This window comes from Lingula anatina, chromosome 1 (genome assembly GCF_051362555.1).
Source record: "Lingula anatina isolate TDL-2025a chromosome 1, LinAna3.0, whole genome shotgun sequence".
Classification (NCBI taxonomy): Eukaryota; Metazoa; Brachiopoda; class Lingulata; order Lingulida; family Lingulidae; genus Lingula; species Lingula anatina.
In genome coordinates this window covers 21,338,640-21,355,491 of record NC_141767.1, presented here as the reverse complement: position 1 = coordinate 21,355,491, position 16,852 = coordinate 21,338,640, and the positions used below count along the sequence as shown (strand labels likewise).

Genomic DNA, 16,852 nt, shown 5'->3' with positions numbered 1-16,852 from the left:
ACAGTCTCATATATCGCGTCGTCATCATTATGCCCCTTGTTTTGCTGTGGCTATTCGTTTATGAAAAAAAAAACAGAGAGAGAGAGAATAATTTAGAGGAGACTGCATCTTTTTACAAACAGCCGAATGAATAAGTTATCAACTCAACCCTAAACGTTTCATTCATTACGTAGGGCTGTACCCAGCATTTTCAAAGGGGGTGTATTTCTGGAAAGGAAGACATTTTCACCGCAAAACCCGCGTGTGCTTCGGTAACGGCATATAACTTAAATAAAATTTTGATTCAGAGCGATCCTTTTCCCATCCTAACAAGGCAGTTCTTTTAAACCTCCTGAACCCCTCTGTGCATAGCCTTGTTCCGCATACTATAGCTATCCCAGTGTGTAACTGTGTGCCAACAACTACCACCGCGAAGACTCTGTTATGCTATCAAAAGAATGAAATAAATCTTTTAGGGATTCTGCTCTAACAGCACGCGTGCATTCTAATTACTGAACAGTACTTAAAAGTGAGATGTAGCTCTGCCACTATTACATACCATACGCAGATCAACTAGAGTGAGACAACAATGGTCAAGCTCTGCTCTTTGGTGTTTTTCGTGTGGATAGCAGTGGTCAGCAATGGCGTTTTGGCAGGTGAGATCAATCTATATAAGTTCTAAGGGTTAATAATGGGTTTCAATATAACCCAATTCAAACACAGCGGCTCATATTTCTGAAAATAAAATTCCATCCTTGTAATGAATTATTCGATGATATTTGCTATTGAGCAGTGGGATTTGGGGACGAATATTATTCACAGACAAAATTTTCTGTGTTCTGCTGACTGTAAAACATTTTCCCCAAGTTCGTCTGTAAATGGGCAGATAATAGTCCCTTTGTCTTGCAGCAACAAACAGAGTATTCCCTTTTTCAAAGACAAATAGCATAAAGATTTATCATACAGAGTTTCGGATAGATCAGCAAACCTCTGGGTGAAATGTCAGGATGTCCTAAATTATTTTATGCTGTTGTGATGAAATGAACAATTGAATTCATGTGAATTGACCTGTTTTAACTGCCTTGAAAAGGGACACCTGTTATATTATCTTTCTTCAGTTTGCTATATGTCAGCATACGAGTATGTAATTATGGCAGACTAAATGCTCCTAGAAAGTTTCAAAATACCAATGATAGATAGAATAAGGAAACGCACTTAGCACTGTTACATATTGTTTTATCATTTACACATGTAAGGTCTAACATGGAAAGTGCAGGCTTTTTTTCAATTTGTAATACATTTACATGTGCAGATATTAAACAAATATCCTAGACGGCATATAAATAACATGACATACAAGTTGAAATTTAAAAAATGTTGCATTACTCATATCTATAACAATATTTTCATCTATATTCTTTAATTAGTAGAGATAAATTGGTGTTTTTTTGCAGTGATGAAATGATTGGCAGTAGAGGTAAAATGCTGTTATATAAGTTAATACTGATTTATGAAATAACATATGGAATGTCCACTATATATATCTAAATAAAACGACTTACTGTTTAATAAAGCAATTATAACAATTTTCATTCTTATTTATTAGTTACTCTTAGTACATGTACTAAATATTTCTTTCTTATGATAACAAACGTTTTTCTCTCGCTATACTATTGTCAAAAGGGAAATACAGAGAGAAAAATGACTCAGAATTTTAAGGTTTCTCTAAAATCCTGGGTCCATCCTTATAAGAAATTTAAAATGTTATATTTTGAATACACAGCTTTATTTATGCTTTCATTTTTAACCTTCATTCTTGATACATTAAAAGTTTAGTTCGGTCACCACCAAGAGAGCAAGAGGCAAAATGACTTTTTTTATCGTTTCTTTCATGTGAAATGCCTAAATATTGTTATAATAAAATTTCAATTTCAAAAACACATTTAGAATACAAACTGTAAGAGGATAAGGGAAATCTAGCTTAATCCCCTATCCTTTAGCTGAAGGCGGTGAAATATACACGTAGAAAACATAAAATAAACATGATTTTCATATATAGGTAAGCTGGATTGGGTAAAAGTTGTGAAACGCCCAGCTTGCAATCGCTTTGATGTCAGCGTCAGCATTGACTGCGATAGAGGGCTCATCAAACGTCCGTCTAACTACTGGTTCAAAAAGCTGTGCGGCTACTGTAGAGAGGGTATTCAGAAATACTGGTCCAGAAAGATTTCCTATGGTGGTAGCACCTGGAAAGTGAATGTCTACACAGTGCTGAAAAGCAAAGGAGACAGGAAAAAAATCAAGGTTTGAAAATCCGCTTTGTTTTTCCTTTGATCATCTCTTTAATTGATCATCTCTTTATAACTTCTTGCTTTGATATAGAATTTGATAGTGTTGCGCGCGCACGCGTGTGTGTGCGTTTGTAAATTCGCGTCACTCGGCAATTTTTTTTTTTTTTTTTTTTTTGCTTTACCAGGTTTTAATTTGTTTTATAGAGATTTAGTAAGATTGGGAAAAATGTGCCTTGTTATGAATAAAAGAAAATTGGTAATAGGACTGTAATTGAAGCATATCGTTTTTGCAGCTAAGGTACTACAAGAGAGAAGGATGGTTCTTCAGCAGTACACGTTCCCACAACTCAGACATCTTGAAAATGACGGTGAAATATCTGGCCTACAAAAGTAACGCTGCACTTCGCTTCAAACGTACCTGCGCTCACGAGATCGGCCATTCCTTCCTAAAAGCTGCGCGTGGACTGACCTATAGTTGGGGACACAAAGGTATCAATCTCTCAAAGGCATAGGGAGCAAACATATTGACGCAAAAGACTCCTTCAACACGAATTATGATTGTTTTTTTTTTTTTTTTTTTTTTTTTTTTTTTTTTTTTTAGTTCAGCCTGTAAATATTTAGTGAAATTGGTAGGTTTAAACTTTTTTTTTAAATAAAGCAACTTAATAAATTCCTGAGTCGCACAGCATGTGGAGACGGATATCAACGACTTAATCCCTACTAAGACCATGTTTCACGCAATGCCTTATGTTATTATAATCAACTGTAATGATGTGTAGCATTTTAAAGGTGCGATTTAATCTGTAGGTACCTCAAGCATCTTTGGAAAAATAAAGTCAAATGCGCCATCTTATCCCAGCAGAGGTGAAATTGACCTGATGAAGTACTACAGGGGGAAGGCCAGTAATTACTACTCCAGATCGATCGCCGCCAAAAGTGACGTGAAGGACTTGGTGTTCAAAGTTGGAGACACTTTCACCACCAATTCTGGTAAGATTTTTGATATTTTAGGTGAATGATAGCACTTTCCAAATAGGTACCGGTAGGCCTATATATGACACGAATAATGAACCAAGCATTCACAGTACTTAATCCCTCTTGCAAATTACTGATGAATTATCTTTATTGGAAGATGATAGAGCAAAAACAAACAAACAAACAAATTAAGGTTCATTCAGTCAATCGCTTTGAGAAACCTTTTAGTGAAGTGTCTTTTTTATTTTGCAGGTAAATGCTGATTGCTAGGCTTTCCCTTTACTTTTTGAGAAAACCCGAAGAGTCGTATCCTAACGAAATGCAAAACTATAACTGTAACTCGTTTTGTTTTTCTTTTGAGTTTGTACAAAGACTAACCAACCTTGAAAAAAGCTTTTTCAAATGACCTGCAACAACTGAAAATATACTTTGAAAGTTACGTCATTTAGGTACTATTCTAGGTAGAAATCAATAAGACCTGTCATATACATGTACTTTGTCTATAAACATTCAACCTGTCACAAGAAACATGAAAAATCTCAAAATTAATAAAAAATTTATAAAATTATTCTACTATGTTCTATTTTATTTATTCCTCTTTTTATATTATAATCTATTTATAATAATCTATTTATAATATTATTTAATATCCATCTGTTTATTTAACCGATGTATTCATTCATTTAAATTTTTGTCTTCTATTTTTTTTTTTTTTTTTTTTTGTTCATTTATTTTTTGCAAAATATGGAAGATCATTAAAGCCATACGATATTTTGTATGTTTGCCAGCACTCCTACACAAATTTCAATAAAAGAACGATTGGAATATCTCAGATTATTGTTGGAAATCATAAACATAGGAATCAAATAACACATGTACAAGATGTGGCTTTGATGAAAGAAGATCCCAAACCCGTCTTATATTTCGCGTCGTCTTGTTTCAACTATGCCCCGTGTTTTGCTTTGAAAATGTATTTACATTTCATGAATAAACGGAGAGAGAGAGAGAGGGGGGGGGCGGGGCGGGGGAATAGTGAGAGGAGACTTCTTTGGACAAATATGGAATAACCGAGAGATAAACGCAAACGCAAGTGTTCCATTAATTCCACGGGGCTTAAACCAGCAATTTCAAAGGCGGGGAGGGGGGTATTTTTTTTTTAAATGAAGACCTTTTTACCGCTTAATCTACCTTATAGGTTATTTTTTCAAATATTATATCTGTAATACTGACATCCAAAAAACGTAAATTACGGCAGAGGGTAGTAAATTTTTACAATTGTACAATTGCATAAGCCCGGAACTAATTATCCACGAACTTCACAATGTCACGGTGCCAGAACATGATTGACTGGCAACAACAAGGCAAAGACTGTCCGCACATAATGTTGGAAATAGAGAAAGGAAATTGGGCAAAGATTCGCGGGAAGGACCGTTTGTGTACACGTGAGGACATACAGACTGGAGAGCACGTGATTTGTTTCTGTGCAAAAAACAACTGAAATTAGAAATGACTTTCTACAGATTGACTCTGGAAACCTTGCACTTGTTTTTAAAAACATTTAAATAGTCCAAATATGCAATACATCTCTAAGTGTATAAGGTTATATCAAGAAACAGTTTCGTAAAACAAGGCCGCGTAACAGATGCTTTTTTTTTTTTTTTAATAAATATATTTTTTTATATTTTGTATATTATGGAAATAAAAAGGTCTATCTATCTATCTGTCTATCTATCTACCTGTGTTTCAGTAATGGCATGGGCTTAAATAAAATTTTACTTCAGTACGCACGCTTATTAATCTCCTGGACCACTCTGTCGAGAGCCCTTTTCACAAAGCTATCCGGGTGTGTGTGTCTAGCGCGACGAAGTTACTGTTATGCTAACAAAAGAATGAAAAGAAATTACACTATCTCGTTTTACGACATGTATGCAGTCTTGTGGGCTGAAAAACTTACTTAAAAGGGAGATGCAGTTCTGCCACGATTACACACCGTGTGCAGATCAACTCGAGTGAGACAACAATGCTCAAGCTCTGCTCTTTGGTGTTTTTAGTGTGGATAGCACTGGTCAACAATGGCGTTATGGCAGGTAAGATAAATCCGTATCAGTTCTAAACGGATTTCAATATGGACCATTAAAAGAAATCGCTGATTTTTCATAAAACCCAAAATTTCGCCCTTGCCATAGATTATTGGATTACATTTTATTTTGGGGAAAAAAATTAAGACGACCCGCCAGAAATATCACTACTGAGCAAACTTAGACCCCATTTCCATAGATTTTAGATCGATCTATCCCTGTGGGGAGTCTCACTAGATTACTGTCAGCTTAGCCGGCTTAAGCGTCTGTCCCGGCTACTGAAAGCTGTAAGGGGTAATTAACTATAGGGTGCTTTCCCAGAGATTTAGATCGATCTAAAGATTAAGATTTAGATCGACCTAACTCCCTGGGGGTTCACGCTAAATTGCAGTCAGCCGAGCGGGCACCATAGTTAATTACCCCCTTACAGCTTTTAGTAGGCGGGACAGACGCTTAAGCCGGCCAAGCTTACAGTAATCTAGTGAGACTCCCCACAGGGATAGATCGATCTAAAAATCTATGGAAATGGGGTGTTTGGTGCGCGCTCGGCTGACTGCAATTTAGCGTGAACCCCCAGGGAGTTAGGTCGATCTAAATCTTAATCTCTGGATCGATCTAAATCTCTGGGAATACACCCTTAATGACAAAATTTCTCATTTTACATTTGCAATTGGGCAGAAAGCATTTAGGAAGGTAATATGCCTTGCAACAACAAATAAAGTCAGGTCAAATATGATAAAGATTTACCATACAGTGTTTTGGATAAAAAACGCAAACATATGAACGAAATGTCAGAATGTCCAAAATTATTTTATGCTGTGGTGATGAAATGAACAAATGATTCATGGTGTATGGCCTATTAATGGGACGATAAACCATAAATGTTCGTGTCTTTTAGTTTAAAAAAGTAAAATTGCAATGGTGTTATTGTTGAATAAGAAAAAAAAGGTTATGTTATGGGTATAGTAGGCCTACTATCTCTCACTGGTGATTCCAGACTAGGATAGAATATAGAAGATATATTTTGGGTCCTAGTTCCAGAGTGTTGACATGATGGAGTAGGGTGAATAATCAACTAATTAATCTCTGTCCTTTACCTGAAGCATGGACATAATAAGAGATATATTATGTCAATGCCTGAAGGCCATGAAATATATATGTAGAAGACACAAAATAAGCATGATTTTCATATATAGGTAAGCTAAAATGGGTAAAAGTTGTGAAACGCCCAGCTTGCAAGCGCTTTGATGTCAGCGTCAGCATTGACTGCGACAGAGGTCTCTTCAAACGCCCATCTAGCTCCTGGTTCAACACGCTGTGCGGCTACTGTCAAAATGGAATTAAAAGATACTGGTCCAGATACATCTCCTATGCCGGTAGCACCTGGACTGTGAATGTCAACACGGTGGTAAAAAGCAGAGGAGACAGGAAGAAAATTAAGGTTTGATTTTTTTTACTATAGACCTATATATAAATATATATACAATTTGACATATAGGCTTGTTTTGTGAGGTTAGTGTTGATATTTATGAAACTGCTTTTTTGTGACTTCCTGATTCGCTTGGTATTTTGAGTGGCTCTTTTCAGCACGGGTATACATCAGTTGATAAAGAATAGTAATGAGACTGTAATTAAAGCATTGTATGATTGCAGATAAAGTACTACAAGAGAAAAGGATGGTGGTTTAGCAATACGCGCTCTCACAACTCGGACATCTTGAAAATGACGGTGAAATATTTGGCCTACAGAAGTGACGCTGCTTCTCTCTTCATAAAGACCTGCGCTCATGAGATCGGCCATTCTTTCTTGAAAGCAGCGCACGGATTGAGATATAGTTGGGGACACAAAGGTACCATTTTCCCTTAGTAACGGGAGGGAATAGTTAGCTCTTTTTTAAAATTAATTTTGATCGCTTTTTGATACTTAAACTCTTTGCTGCCCTTGCGTAAAGGAGGATATTAGTCTTATAATACTAATTAGTGGCAAATCTTGTTCACTCTCTGTACGAAAAGCTACAATGGTTTTTATTCATAAGGTTGTGTATATATAAGAATGAATAAATAAATAATGTTACATTTTCATATAATTTTCCGAACATGGAAAAATGGCTGCTTCAAAGAAAAACATGCTATCTTTCATTGTCCTATTCTCGCATAAAATATAATATGTTTTTAAGAAACTTGGTAATGATGTGTGCAAAGACGAAATAATTCAGTCTGTGTGTTTTTAAATTACAAAGCAATTTGATAAATGCCTTAGTCACATAGTAAAGAGAGTGGGACATCACAAATTATATTAACAAAGTCCATCTTTCACGTCATCTTTCAACTGTAATATTATGTAGCCTTTTAAAATAGCTTGACAGGGATCTCATTTCAAATGTAGGTACCTCAAGCATCTTTGGGAAAATAAAATCAAGTGCGCCATATTACCCCAGCAGCGGAGAAATAGACCTGATGCAGTACCACAAGGGCAGTACCAGTAATTTCTATAACAGAGTGGTCGCCGCCGAATGTGATGTGAAGGATTTGGTGTTCAAAGTTAGAGACAGTTACACTATTAATTATGGTAAGATGTTTCATATTTTAGGATTCAAGGTGGACATTTTCTGACACTTATGAACCCGACCTATTAATTTAGGATGATTGACTATTTCTGCTATCTATTTAAGTTTTTGCTAATTTGTAATGATGTTTTGATTCTGTTTTTTTTTTTAATCTTGGTGTTTACTTAAGTCTTTATAAGATTTTGAAATGATCTTATCAAAATGCATCTTATTCCTTTCCTTATCCAGGTAGTTGCTAATCAACAAATGGATCTTGGGTGTCATATTCAAATTTGAGATATTTCCACAGAACCACAAACCAGAATCTATTCTCTAATGACTGATGCTTTCTTTTCAATTTTGAAACCAGGAAAAAATGTTAATTTTGCATGGCATTCTCCCTTCTTTGAACCATATTTGTAAAAAACTGTCACTGAAATAAGAGAAAGTCGTGGGCAAAATAAATATTTGAAATATTACCGGTATATGCTATTTTATGCCTAGTTTACTCCAAGTGGTGCACACTGCATTCTCCATTTAATTCTCTACAAATCAATTTTTTTACTTATACAATTCCTTACAAATAAAAACCAGGATTGTTTGAAAATAAACAGGTGTGCTTGAGCAGTCAGATGCCCCCCTCCCTGAGGAGTGGATGTTAAATGTCACTTAACTAGTTGAATGGGTGATTGTAATATGAACCACGGCCCTCTTCTCCCTTAAGTCTGTCATCAGACAAAATATTGGCTGGTAAATTTCAGTAATTTTTTTTTTACTTTAACTATAGACTAATAAAACTATTTACTTATTTTAAACACACAGTAAATGAAACTGTTCAACAACAGGTTTTGTTTGGTTATTTTATTTACAAGCATTTACTGTTCTGTGTTTTGTCAATCTCTTTTTGAGCTAATATCTAACAAACACAGGAAAAGTATCAGCATCTCACTCCCATGTGCTTTGAAAAAAAAAAGCCTACCCCCCCCCCCCCCCCCTTAAAGAGATATATATATACAGTTATGGAAATTATACTTGTTTGTTTTGTTTGTTTTCTAACATGCCAGCAACAGTAATATGGCTTGACAAACACTGGATACAAGGAATGATGGATGCAAAAATTGTCAAACCCTTTCAAAAATCACTCTCCCATTTCACAAAATTACTGAACAGCTTATTTGTCACGTCACTAAAACTTGTTTAGTCTCAGGAAGTGAACTGAGGTTCTTTTTATAGCACTGTAAACTGCAGAGAGGAACTCCTGTCTTGGAGCAAGTGTAAGTCTTTGCATTTGTGCACCCTTCCACTCCACAACTGGGCCTTGGTGGGGGCGGCCTGCAATGTCAACAGAGAAGATGAATTAGCAATGATGATATCCTTACTGAACATGTAAAAAAGTATATAAATGGCAATAAATAAAAAACTTGTGTATGAACTATGGAACACGAAGAATATATCTTTCAACTACATATTTATCTTTCACTTTGTGAACACCGCAATTAAGCAGCTGAGTACTTGGACAAAAGTTCCCTTTTTGAAAACCTTTGGCTGGCAGCAATTTTGCACTTAAGATTTACCCGAAATTTGACAATAAATATCTAAGAATATTCCCAGTAGTCCTTAGTTAGCAAAGTTTCTTACAGCTCACATCTTTATTATTTTTTGTGAGTGTGAGTGAAACAGGTTTCTCTCCAGTACTCACTGTTTCTGTAGCTGAGTTTGGTATGGAAACTGGAAACCCTGGGGCACTGATATAGTGCACACCTGTTGGTTATTCACATATCGTATTCTAGGGATCTCAGATTTTCTTGAACCACGAGTCTGAAGGATAATGATAATGTGTCACTTTCAAAAGTAAATCCATTTTTAAACAGCTGCAGTTCTGAGTAAAGATTTCAAACTTTAAAAAATATCTTAAGTGAGAAGACTGATGAAATATTATTTTTTGTAAATTTCATATTAAAAATTAAATAAAACCTTTGTGTGAACAAGTTGTTTCTACAGATTTCTGGGGATTATGGCTATTAATGAAACTTGGATATAAAAGATTTACCTTGTGTCAGATTTACCACATAATTTACAACATTTTGGTGCCACTCTAGATTGTAAAGTGCTATTTGCACATAAAAAACTAAATCAAATACACCTCCTACCAAAAAGGGGTTTTACCTTTCCTTTGCCTTTTATTTCTTGCTTCTTCAACAACCTCTCTACAGTTTGTTTCTACATGAATGAAAAAGACAAAAAATTTTAATCTATCCAATTTTGTTTCAAACTAGTGTTAAGACAACACCATTAATCACAGCCTTGCTTAAAATGGGAATAAAACTGTCCTTTATAAATGAATAGCAGTCTTGTTTGACTTCATTCTGCAATTTTCAACATGAAATTTATCTTTAAATAGTAATAAGTACATGAAATAAAATTTATCAAACCACAAAGCACCTTGGCGAAAAAATATTGAGATATTTCATTTCAAATATCTACAGATTACATACTTTGGCTTTTTCTTTTTTCTCATGTGCTTGCTGCTTCCTTTTCTTTGCTCTTTGTTGTCGTTTCTGTAGTTGTTCTTCAGTCAGCTGGATTGTCTTGTATTCTGTTTTACACATATATAATCTCCATATTTATCAAATGAATAATGTATCTATATGAAATATTACCTGATACTTATTGTAACATATGAAAACTTTTATTTTATAATATGGCTTGTAAAATAGACTCAGTATATTCATTTCAAAATTGTTTAAAATTATCATTGCATAAATGAGGTAACAAAGGGTTACCATGAACTAAAATTACATACATAAATACAAAAATACAAACATACATACTTATGTATTTCTTTAAAATTCTTACCTGTTGGTGGCTGCCACAAGGACTCATTGTGTTTACCTTCTCTAAGAGCTCTCTAAAAATAATTATATTATGAACATTAGAAGCAATATAAAAATACCAAAAATAGACTTTAAAAATGTGAGTATATCCACTAATAGAGTTCCAAAGCAGACAAAATTAGCTAAACATAATGCTTTTTTTAACATGCAGATAACTTCTGCATGTTCAAAGTATAACAATGGCATGATTTTGGGTTGTAAAAAAAAAGGGGGACCAAGAAATGGCTCAGTGGCCTCAAGACTGGGGGGACTGGGGGATCTGGGGACAGAACATCACCAAGAAAATCATATTTCTGATTTGAACTGAAAAAAAAAAAAAAAAGTGTGAAAATAATGACTCAAACAAGTTTGTGAGCAAGGCCTCTTCTCCTCTTCTAGAGCTGGGGTAGCGCTAACACTTGCCAATTTAGCCAAATGCTAAAACTGCCTTATATTGGCTAAACAAAAAGGGCTTTATTTGACTTTAGTCAAATTATGACCATTTGGATAACAAATTGACAAAAAGTGGTGATTTGGCTAAGCGAAAAAAATTGCTAGCATTACCCCAGTAGAGATTACTTTAACTACAGGGATGCTGACAGTATCTGGTGCAGTTATGCGTACAGATAAAATTTTGTTTGCACTTAAAATGCATTCATCTATAACCCTACAATTACCTGTCTGGCAGTCATAAGAGTGGGGTCTTTGTTTTTCTTAACTTCTCCATATTCATCAAGATCCCCCTTTTCCAAAGCATCCAACCACTGTTTCTCTTCATCTGAAGTGTCTTCGTCAGACTTCTTAGTGGCAAACACAGGTTCTTTTCCATCTGTTTGGAAAACAAACAAAACATAACTGATTACTATCATAATACAGTTCTAAAAATATTTATCAAATCTTATTTTCACACACAGCAAAACATATAAAATATCAGACATCCCAGTTTCAATGTGTGTTCCCAAATCTCAATACTGCACAAGTTAATATCAAGCACAGCAAACCAACCAGCTGAAGTCTACATACAATTCAAATGTTTCATAATTTTTCATTTCAGTTGGCAAACAATAGTCTCTAATAATGGATAAGCAAATGCCTGGAAATGTGCCTACAAGTCCTAAATGTACTAAATGTGTCATATTCCAGTGAATGGAATGAAAAGAAATAGCTCACACAAGACACATGTAAAACTCTGGAATATATTTTAGAGTGTTTTAAGCCAAAAGAGAGTGAGAAACTCTTTTTCCTACCTTCCCATGGAGTAGAATTCCTGCTCTTTTTACTACCAGAAGTACCTGATGTTACATCTGTGATGAGGGAAGTCTTGCTTACACTAAAGAAAAGGAACAAACAAGCATATTAGAACAATAAAAGGAGAATTATGAATGTGACATTTTATAATTTATAACAAGGCATTTAACAACCAGTGTTTGTATAAATTTAATTCTAGGACTCAATATTCAATATTGAGTTCCAGTTTAATTTAAAGATTTTTAATCTTGTGAACTATTCCTTAATTTGCACATTGTTGGAAAAGAAGCTCTCAATAAATGTACCCTACAACAGTCACACAAAATGTAACTGCAATAAATTTGATTTGATTTGATTTACCAACTAAAGGTCCAATATGATATGAATATACTCATTATAGCACAAAAAAATGTAATTGGGTATGATTCTGATCTTGAAAGTCGCACACACACACACACACACACACACACACACACAAACTATTACACCAATTAAAAAAAATAACAGCGACTGTTCTGCAGGACGGTTTTACACATTTATGAAACTGAAATGGAAATGGAGTTGAGTCAAAGTCTAAGTCTAAGTCATGAACTGAACAAACCTTTTTGTTCCTAAAGTTTGACTACCAATTTTGATTTTGAGTTTAATGGCAGGTTTGTCAGGACTCCCATATTCGGTTGAAAATGTCTCTTCACTGGAGTGGTGCTTCTCTTTCTTGTGTTTCTTTTTATGCTTCTTGTGTTTCTTGTGGCTGCTTCCTGGAGATTCTGGTAGAAATTTATACACCATTATGAAAGTACAGTACCCATTTCACATCTTTCTGACAAGATGCTTTACACATAGAAGCTAGTTAGACCAATGGTTTGTTGTGGGTCCAATAGTGTGTGTGTGTGTGTGTGTGTGTGTGTGTGTATGTGTGTGTGTGTGTACATAAACCACTATTACTTGTACATTATGCATTACAAAGTAATATTTTTATACGCCTTTTTAACAGGGCAGGGGTGGAATTACAATATAGGACCATATTTAACTTGTTTCAAAGCAACAGCAGCATAGTTCCATGATGAACTGATGGAGCAAAGCTATAACATGTACTTGTACTAGGCAACAAATCATGACATTTCAATACTGAGTGGAATGACTTGAAAAGAAAGACAGAAAAGGGCCGGGAAAGGGAGTGTGCACTAACCAATGGCAATTAATGTGCATTTTCGGTCCTTACTCTTTTGCATATAGTCAATATAACAGAAAGCAACACAGTTGAGCGAGATGCCTAGATTCATAAAGGCGTGAAACAACTTATTGAAGCTTGTTACACCAACACTGGCCACAAGCAACACCGATAACAAGCTATTACAGTATTTGACGCCAGTTTGTTACAGTGGCTATAATTTACCTAGAATCACGCTGCTATCATCTTCAGTAGAGGTTCCTCTTCTTTTACCCATTATCCACAAGTTAGTAGACTATGAATCTATCAGAACATTCCCAAACAGTCACCTGCAGCCCTATAAATCACTTCCTCTGCAACGACTGACTGACGCCTTGGCTGCCTCTGATAAAATATACTTATCATGTGCGTTTTTCTTGTCAAATACTATTGGCAAGACCAGTGTAAATTTCTGCGCATAGAACTGTGAAGAAAGTTGCTTAAATGACAATGATCACACGTTATACAAAGATTAGCTTCACCTTGGGCCTCGTCTTTCGGTGACAAAGCTATATCTCAGCATTGACCAATCAAAATTTTGATTTCGCCGAGTGCAATTGCTTCCTCCTTAAAAGGAGAGTGAAAATCGCGGTACTCTGCGGAAACAGTGTTTTGGATTAATTTTAAATTATTTTGCTTGGAAAAACAGTTAATGTACAGTCCCAAATCAAATGTGCTATGGGATAAACTACCTGAGAGCAGAATTTTTCTGAGCATTGTTTTTTGTGGTATGAATGCATGAGGACAATAGTTTTAATTATATGATGATAAGTTTTGCACAAGCAAGGAATTACATGTACTGGTATATCGCACCCCCGGGACTCTACGATATATTTCCCTGGTGCAAGGGTACTAAATTGTAGTTCTACAAATGTACATGACTGAAGTTCCGGTACTAGTACAGATTCACAGTGATGGCTATTAATTATGATGATTTATAAGGTTCAGATTTTAATATTATTATCATCATATATACTAGAAATTGATATTTAAGCTCTTACATATCCAACAACATGATAGCTTGCTTTGCTGCTCAGTTATAATTAATTATATATGTTTCACACTATCTGATATATATGTCCATACCCAGAATATTCTGTAAACACTTTGCCATAGTACTTGATGGATAACTTGAAAAATAATCCAATATGTAACCAGGAAACCCAGCTAAATTTCATGACATACTCAAAGCATTATACATTATCAATAAGCACTGATCAAATGTGCATGACTGTGTCATTTCATACAAGAGAACAATAGAAAACCAGTAATCTATGTATAAAGTCAGTCATCACATCAAAGAGGCTTTGCACTGTTTGACTAGAAATTGCTGCCTGTCTAATGGAAACTGTGTCGAATAATAGTGTTTGAGGACACTTGAAAACGGAAAACTTTAGAACCCTTCCTGATGATTTCATATAGTAGGTATCTACAGTATATTTGACAAGTTACTAATTATCAGCAATATTTATGTGTTCATTTCTCCTTCTACATGTACATGTGTAGAAATCCTTAACACATGAGACAAGGTTAAAAATATCTGCCTACATTGATGAGTGACTAACTTCATGTAAAGTAAAATTAGATATGTAGCCTTGTAGCATATATAGCATTTTTATTTGATGGTCTTCACAGTTGGTAGGTTGTTTGTAAAATTAGGGAAAAGCCAGTCCAAATGCAGATGTAGCTCTTGTGGTACAAGCTTAAATGCTTGCTCTAGCACAGCTTTGGTAGATTTTTTTAGCAAACTTACTTTAAGGTTGGGTTAAATTTGTATAGAGATTACGAAGAATAAAAAAAAGAAAGAAAGAAAGATAAACATCAAGGTTATATTAAAGGGATAATAACTCTTTGTTTGAGGTCTATCTTTCGCAATAAAAACATTGTGAATAACTCATAGAAATATAATATATTCTGTTTTACGACAAAAACAGCAGTTATAGCTATTATTCTGACATCTGAGCTTGTCTTCAGATCATGTGGCATCCATTGATGGCTATACTCTGTTATAATCTCTTAAGAGATTTTAACAAAAAACCAAAGTTTTTAGAAAAAAACCAGGGACTAACTTTGAATGTAAAAATGGATTCATTAACCATTGGTAAGTATAGGTAAATTGTTGTTTACTCCAGGAAAATTATATTATGGCCGAAACGAAGAGTTATTGTCCCTTTAAACTTAAAAGCCTTATTGCCTTACCTAACTTTCAACTGTGTTTACTCGACACCCTCTAAAAAGCCCCAAATTTTGGCTTCCAATTTACTCTGTCTTTGTAAAATTCTTTTCACCTGTTGGTCAATGTAATGTCTACATATTCAGGGAGACTGTGACCAAAACCATGTAATGATAGTCACATCAGACAGGAGATCAATTTGTGTCCAAGTACTGAACCCTTCTCTAACTTATTCGTGTCCAGAAATTATTTTTGCACTATTGGATGGCCGCTATCTAGATTAGCTTCATCAGGCTTATATTAGAAAAACCCATTCGATCAGCAGCTAGGCTCATTTCTTTCATATTGATTTTCAGTTGCTGCATATCCAGGTGGTTTATCTATAGAAACACCCACTCGGATACAGAACTTAATTAACAGATAACAGGGATACATAATCAATATAATGAATGATGTGTCCCCTTGGACAGAATTGTCTGTTTTATATGACCAGTTTTGATGGGGAAGAGGGACACATTTGCTGCCAAGGAAGGTACATGTAGTTAGCTATATTTCAAAAGTGTTTATTAGAACATGTGTATACCTATGTCACAAAAATTATATTACCATATTATCTTTATGATATTTGAACAGTTACACTTCAGGCAAGTGGTTTTTGATGTCGGATAGCTATTTTTAGACTTTTAAGATAAAAGGCTTGCATTCTGAAAAAGTTATACAGACTCTTAGCTGTTTAGTAAAAAGTACAAAAAAAATTGCTGTAGATGTGGCACTCCTAAGAAAATAAAGTACAAAAATGTAAATATACTTTTTTCAACTCTCTTGGGTGATGTCTTTTTCCCTGGAATAGTTTCCTTTATTTATTTGCACATTAATATTAAGAAAATGTTTTCTATAGTAAAATTTAAGGTTTTCCACATGTAGGCAACAACAGGCAAGGAAACAAAGGCTTGTGATACAAAATAAATGATCACGCATTAGATTATTTCATTTCATCTTTGATTATGTTATCAACGTGCATTTTGCTGAGGTTTAAAAACCATTGACTGTCTTTTAGTTTTTTGTCCAATTCTAATCTGTTGGCTATGGCCACACATCCTTAAAATAACATTACTAAGTATATTAATTTTACATCATATTCTCCGATGCTTTTTATTTTTAGAGTGCACTGAATAGTTAAGCCTTAGATCAGTTACCATGGTGACTCATGTCTTTGCACAGAATAAGAGGATTGAGATAGAGAAAAGGAAATAATAGAGTCGTCAGACTTGGCCATGGATACCCATTTCACTTGATTGCAGTAGTTGTGCTGTGAAACCAAGCAATGTGTGTTTTCATGTGATTGTGAGCTCTGGGTTGAAAGGATGCTGAGAGATGTGGTTGCAATTGGTAAGTTATGGAAAGAAAATTAAACATATTGATCCATGAAAGAGAATTTGTTGATAACTTAGAAAGATTATCTGCAATAAGATGAGACACC

The 16,852-nt window shown here is 34.8% G+C and overlaps 4 protein-coding genes across 7 annotated transcripts in view; 3 read left to right on the top strand and 1 right to left on the bottom strand.

The window, feature by feature from the left end:
• Positions 1 to 448: 448 nt before the first annotated feature.
• On the top strand, positions 449 to 3,813 carry LOC106168784 (uncharacterized). The gene is made up of 5 exons (XM_013547970.3): positions 449 to 635; positions 2,039 to 2,283; positions 2,564 to 2,759; positions 3,078 to 3,260; positions 3,498 to 3,813. The coding sequence occupies exons 1-5, from the start codon at positions 569 to 571 to the stop codon at positions 3,506 to 3,508; spliced, it is 702 nt and encodes a 233-aa protein (XP_013403424.2). The 5' UTR covers positions 449 to 568; the 3' UTR covers positions 3,509 to 3,813.
• A 1,370-nt stretch (positions 3,814 to 5,183) lies between these two features.
• Positions 5,184 to 8,353, top strand: LOC106168783 (uncharacterized). Its single transcript, XM_086998835.1, has 5 exons — positions 5,184 to 5,332; positions 6,520 to 6,764; positions 6,977 to 7,172; positions 7,709 to 7,891; positions 8,118 to 8,353. Exons 1-5 carry the CDS (start codon positions 5,266 to 5,268, stop codon positions 8,126 to 8,128), a joined length of 702 nt encoding a protein of 233 aa, XP_086854961.1. The 5' UTR covers positions 5,184 to 5,265; the 3' UTR covers positions 8,129 to 8,353.
• A 498-nt stretch (positions 8,354 to 8,851) lies between these two features.
• On the bottom strand, positions 8,852 to 13,733 carry LOC106168782 (INO80 complex subunit B). The gene is made up of 9 exons (XM_013547969.2): positions 13,386 to 13,733; positions 12,591 to 12,756; positions 11,989 to 12,071; positions 11,419 to 11,570; positions 10,725 to 10,776; positions 10,364 to 10,464; positions 10,035 to 10,088; positions 9,568 to 9,686; positions 8,852 to 9,200 (listed from the first exon to the last, which is right to left on the bottom strand). The coding sequence occupies exons 1-9, from the start codon at positions 13,435 to 13,437 to the stop codon at positions 9,047 to 9,049; spliced, it is 933 nt and encodes a 310-aa protein (XP_013403423.2). The 5' UTR covers positions 13,438 to 13,733; the 3' UTR covers positions 8,852 to 9,046.
• Positions 13,734 to 13,758: 25 nt separating this feature from the next.
• Positions 13,759 to 16,852, top strand: part of LOC106168774 (sodium/potassium/calcium exchanger Nckx30C) — a 31,004-nt gene continuing 27,910 nt past the window's right edge. For 2 of the 4 annotated variants that reach the window (XM_086998833.1, XM_086998831.1), the window contains exons 1-3: positions 13,759 to 14,141; positions 15,729 to 15,904; positions 16,535 to 16,761. The gene's annotated coding sequence lies outside the window, so the exon portion shown is untranslated. Of the gene's footprint in view, positions 14,142 to 14,163; positions 14,621 to 15,728; positions 15,905 to 16,534; positions 16,762 to 16,852 lie in introns of those variants that run through there. The other 2 variants (XM_086998832.1, XM_013547951.2) reach the window with 2 other exon arrangements.

Bases quoted from the DNA above. Each gene is read 5' to 3' on its own strand.
- LOC106168784 (XM_013547970.3), top strand. From the start codon at position 569: ATGGTCAAGCTCTGCTCTTTGGTGTTTTTCGTGTGGATAGCAGTGGTC. The intron at 636-2,038 runs GTGAGATCAATC...TTTCATATATAG, and splicing joins CAGCAATGGCGTTTTGGCAG to GTAAGCTGGATTGGGTAAAA. The intron at 2,760-3,077 runs GTATCAATCTCT...TTTAATCTGTAG, and splicing joins CTATAGTTGGGGACACAAAG to GTACCTCAAGCATCTTTGGA.
- LOC106168783 (XM_086998835.1), top strand. From the start codon at position 5,266: ATGCTCAAGCTCTGCTCTTTGGTGTTTTTAGTGTGGATAGCACTGGTC. The intron at 5,333-6,519 runs GTAAGATAAATC...TTTCATATATAG, and splicing joins CAACAATGGCGTTATGGCAG to GTAAGCTAAAATGGGTAAAA. The intron at 6,765-6,976 runs GTTTGATTTTTT...GTATGATTGCAG, and splicing joins GAGACAGGAAGAAAATTAAG to ATAAAGTACTACAAGAGAAA.
- LOC106168782 (XM_013547969.2), bottom strand. From the start codon at position 13,437: ATGGGTAAAAGAAGAGGAACCTCTACTGAAGATGATAGCAGCGTGATT. The intron at 12,757-13,385 runs GTAAATTATAGC...AATTTCTACCAG, and splicing joins TGATAGCAGCGTGATTCTAG to AATCTCCAGGAAGCAGCCAC. The intron at 9,687-10,034 runs GTAAAACCCCTT...ATTATCCTTCAG, and splicing joins AAATAAAAGGCAAAGGAAAG to ACTCGTGGTTCAAGAAAATC.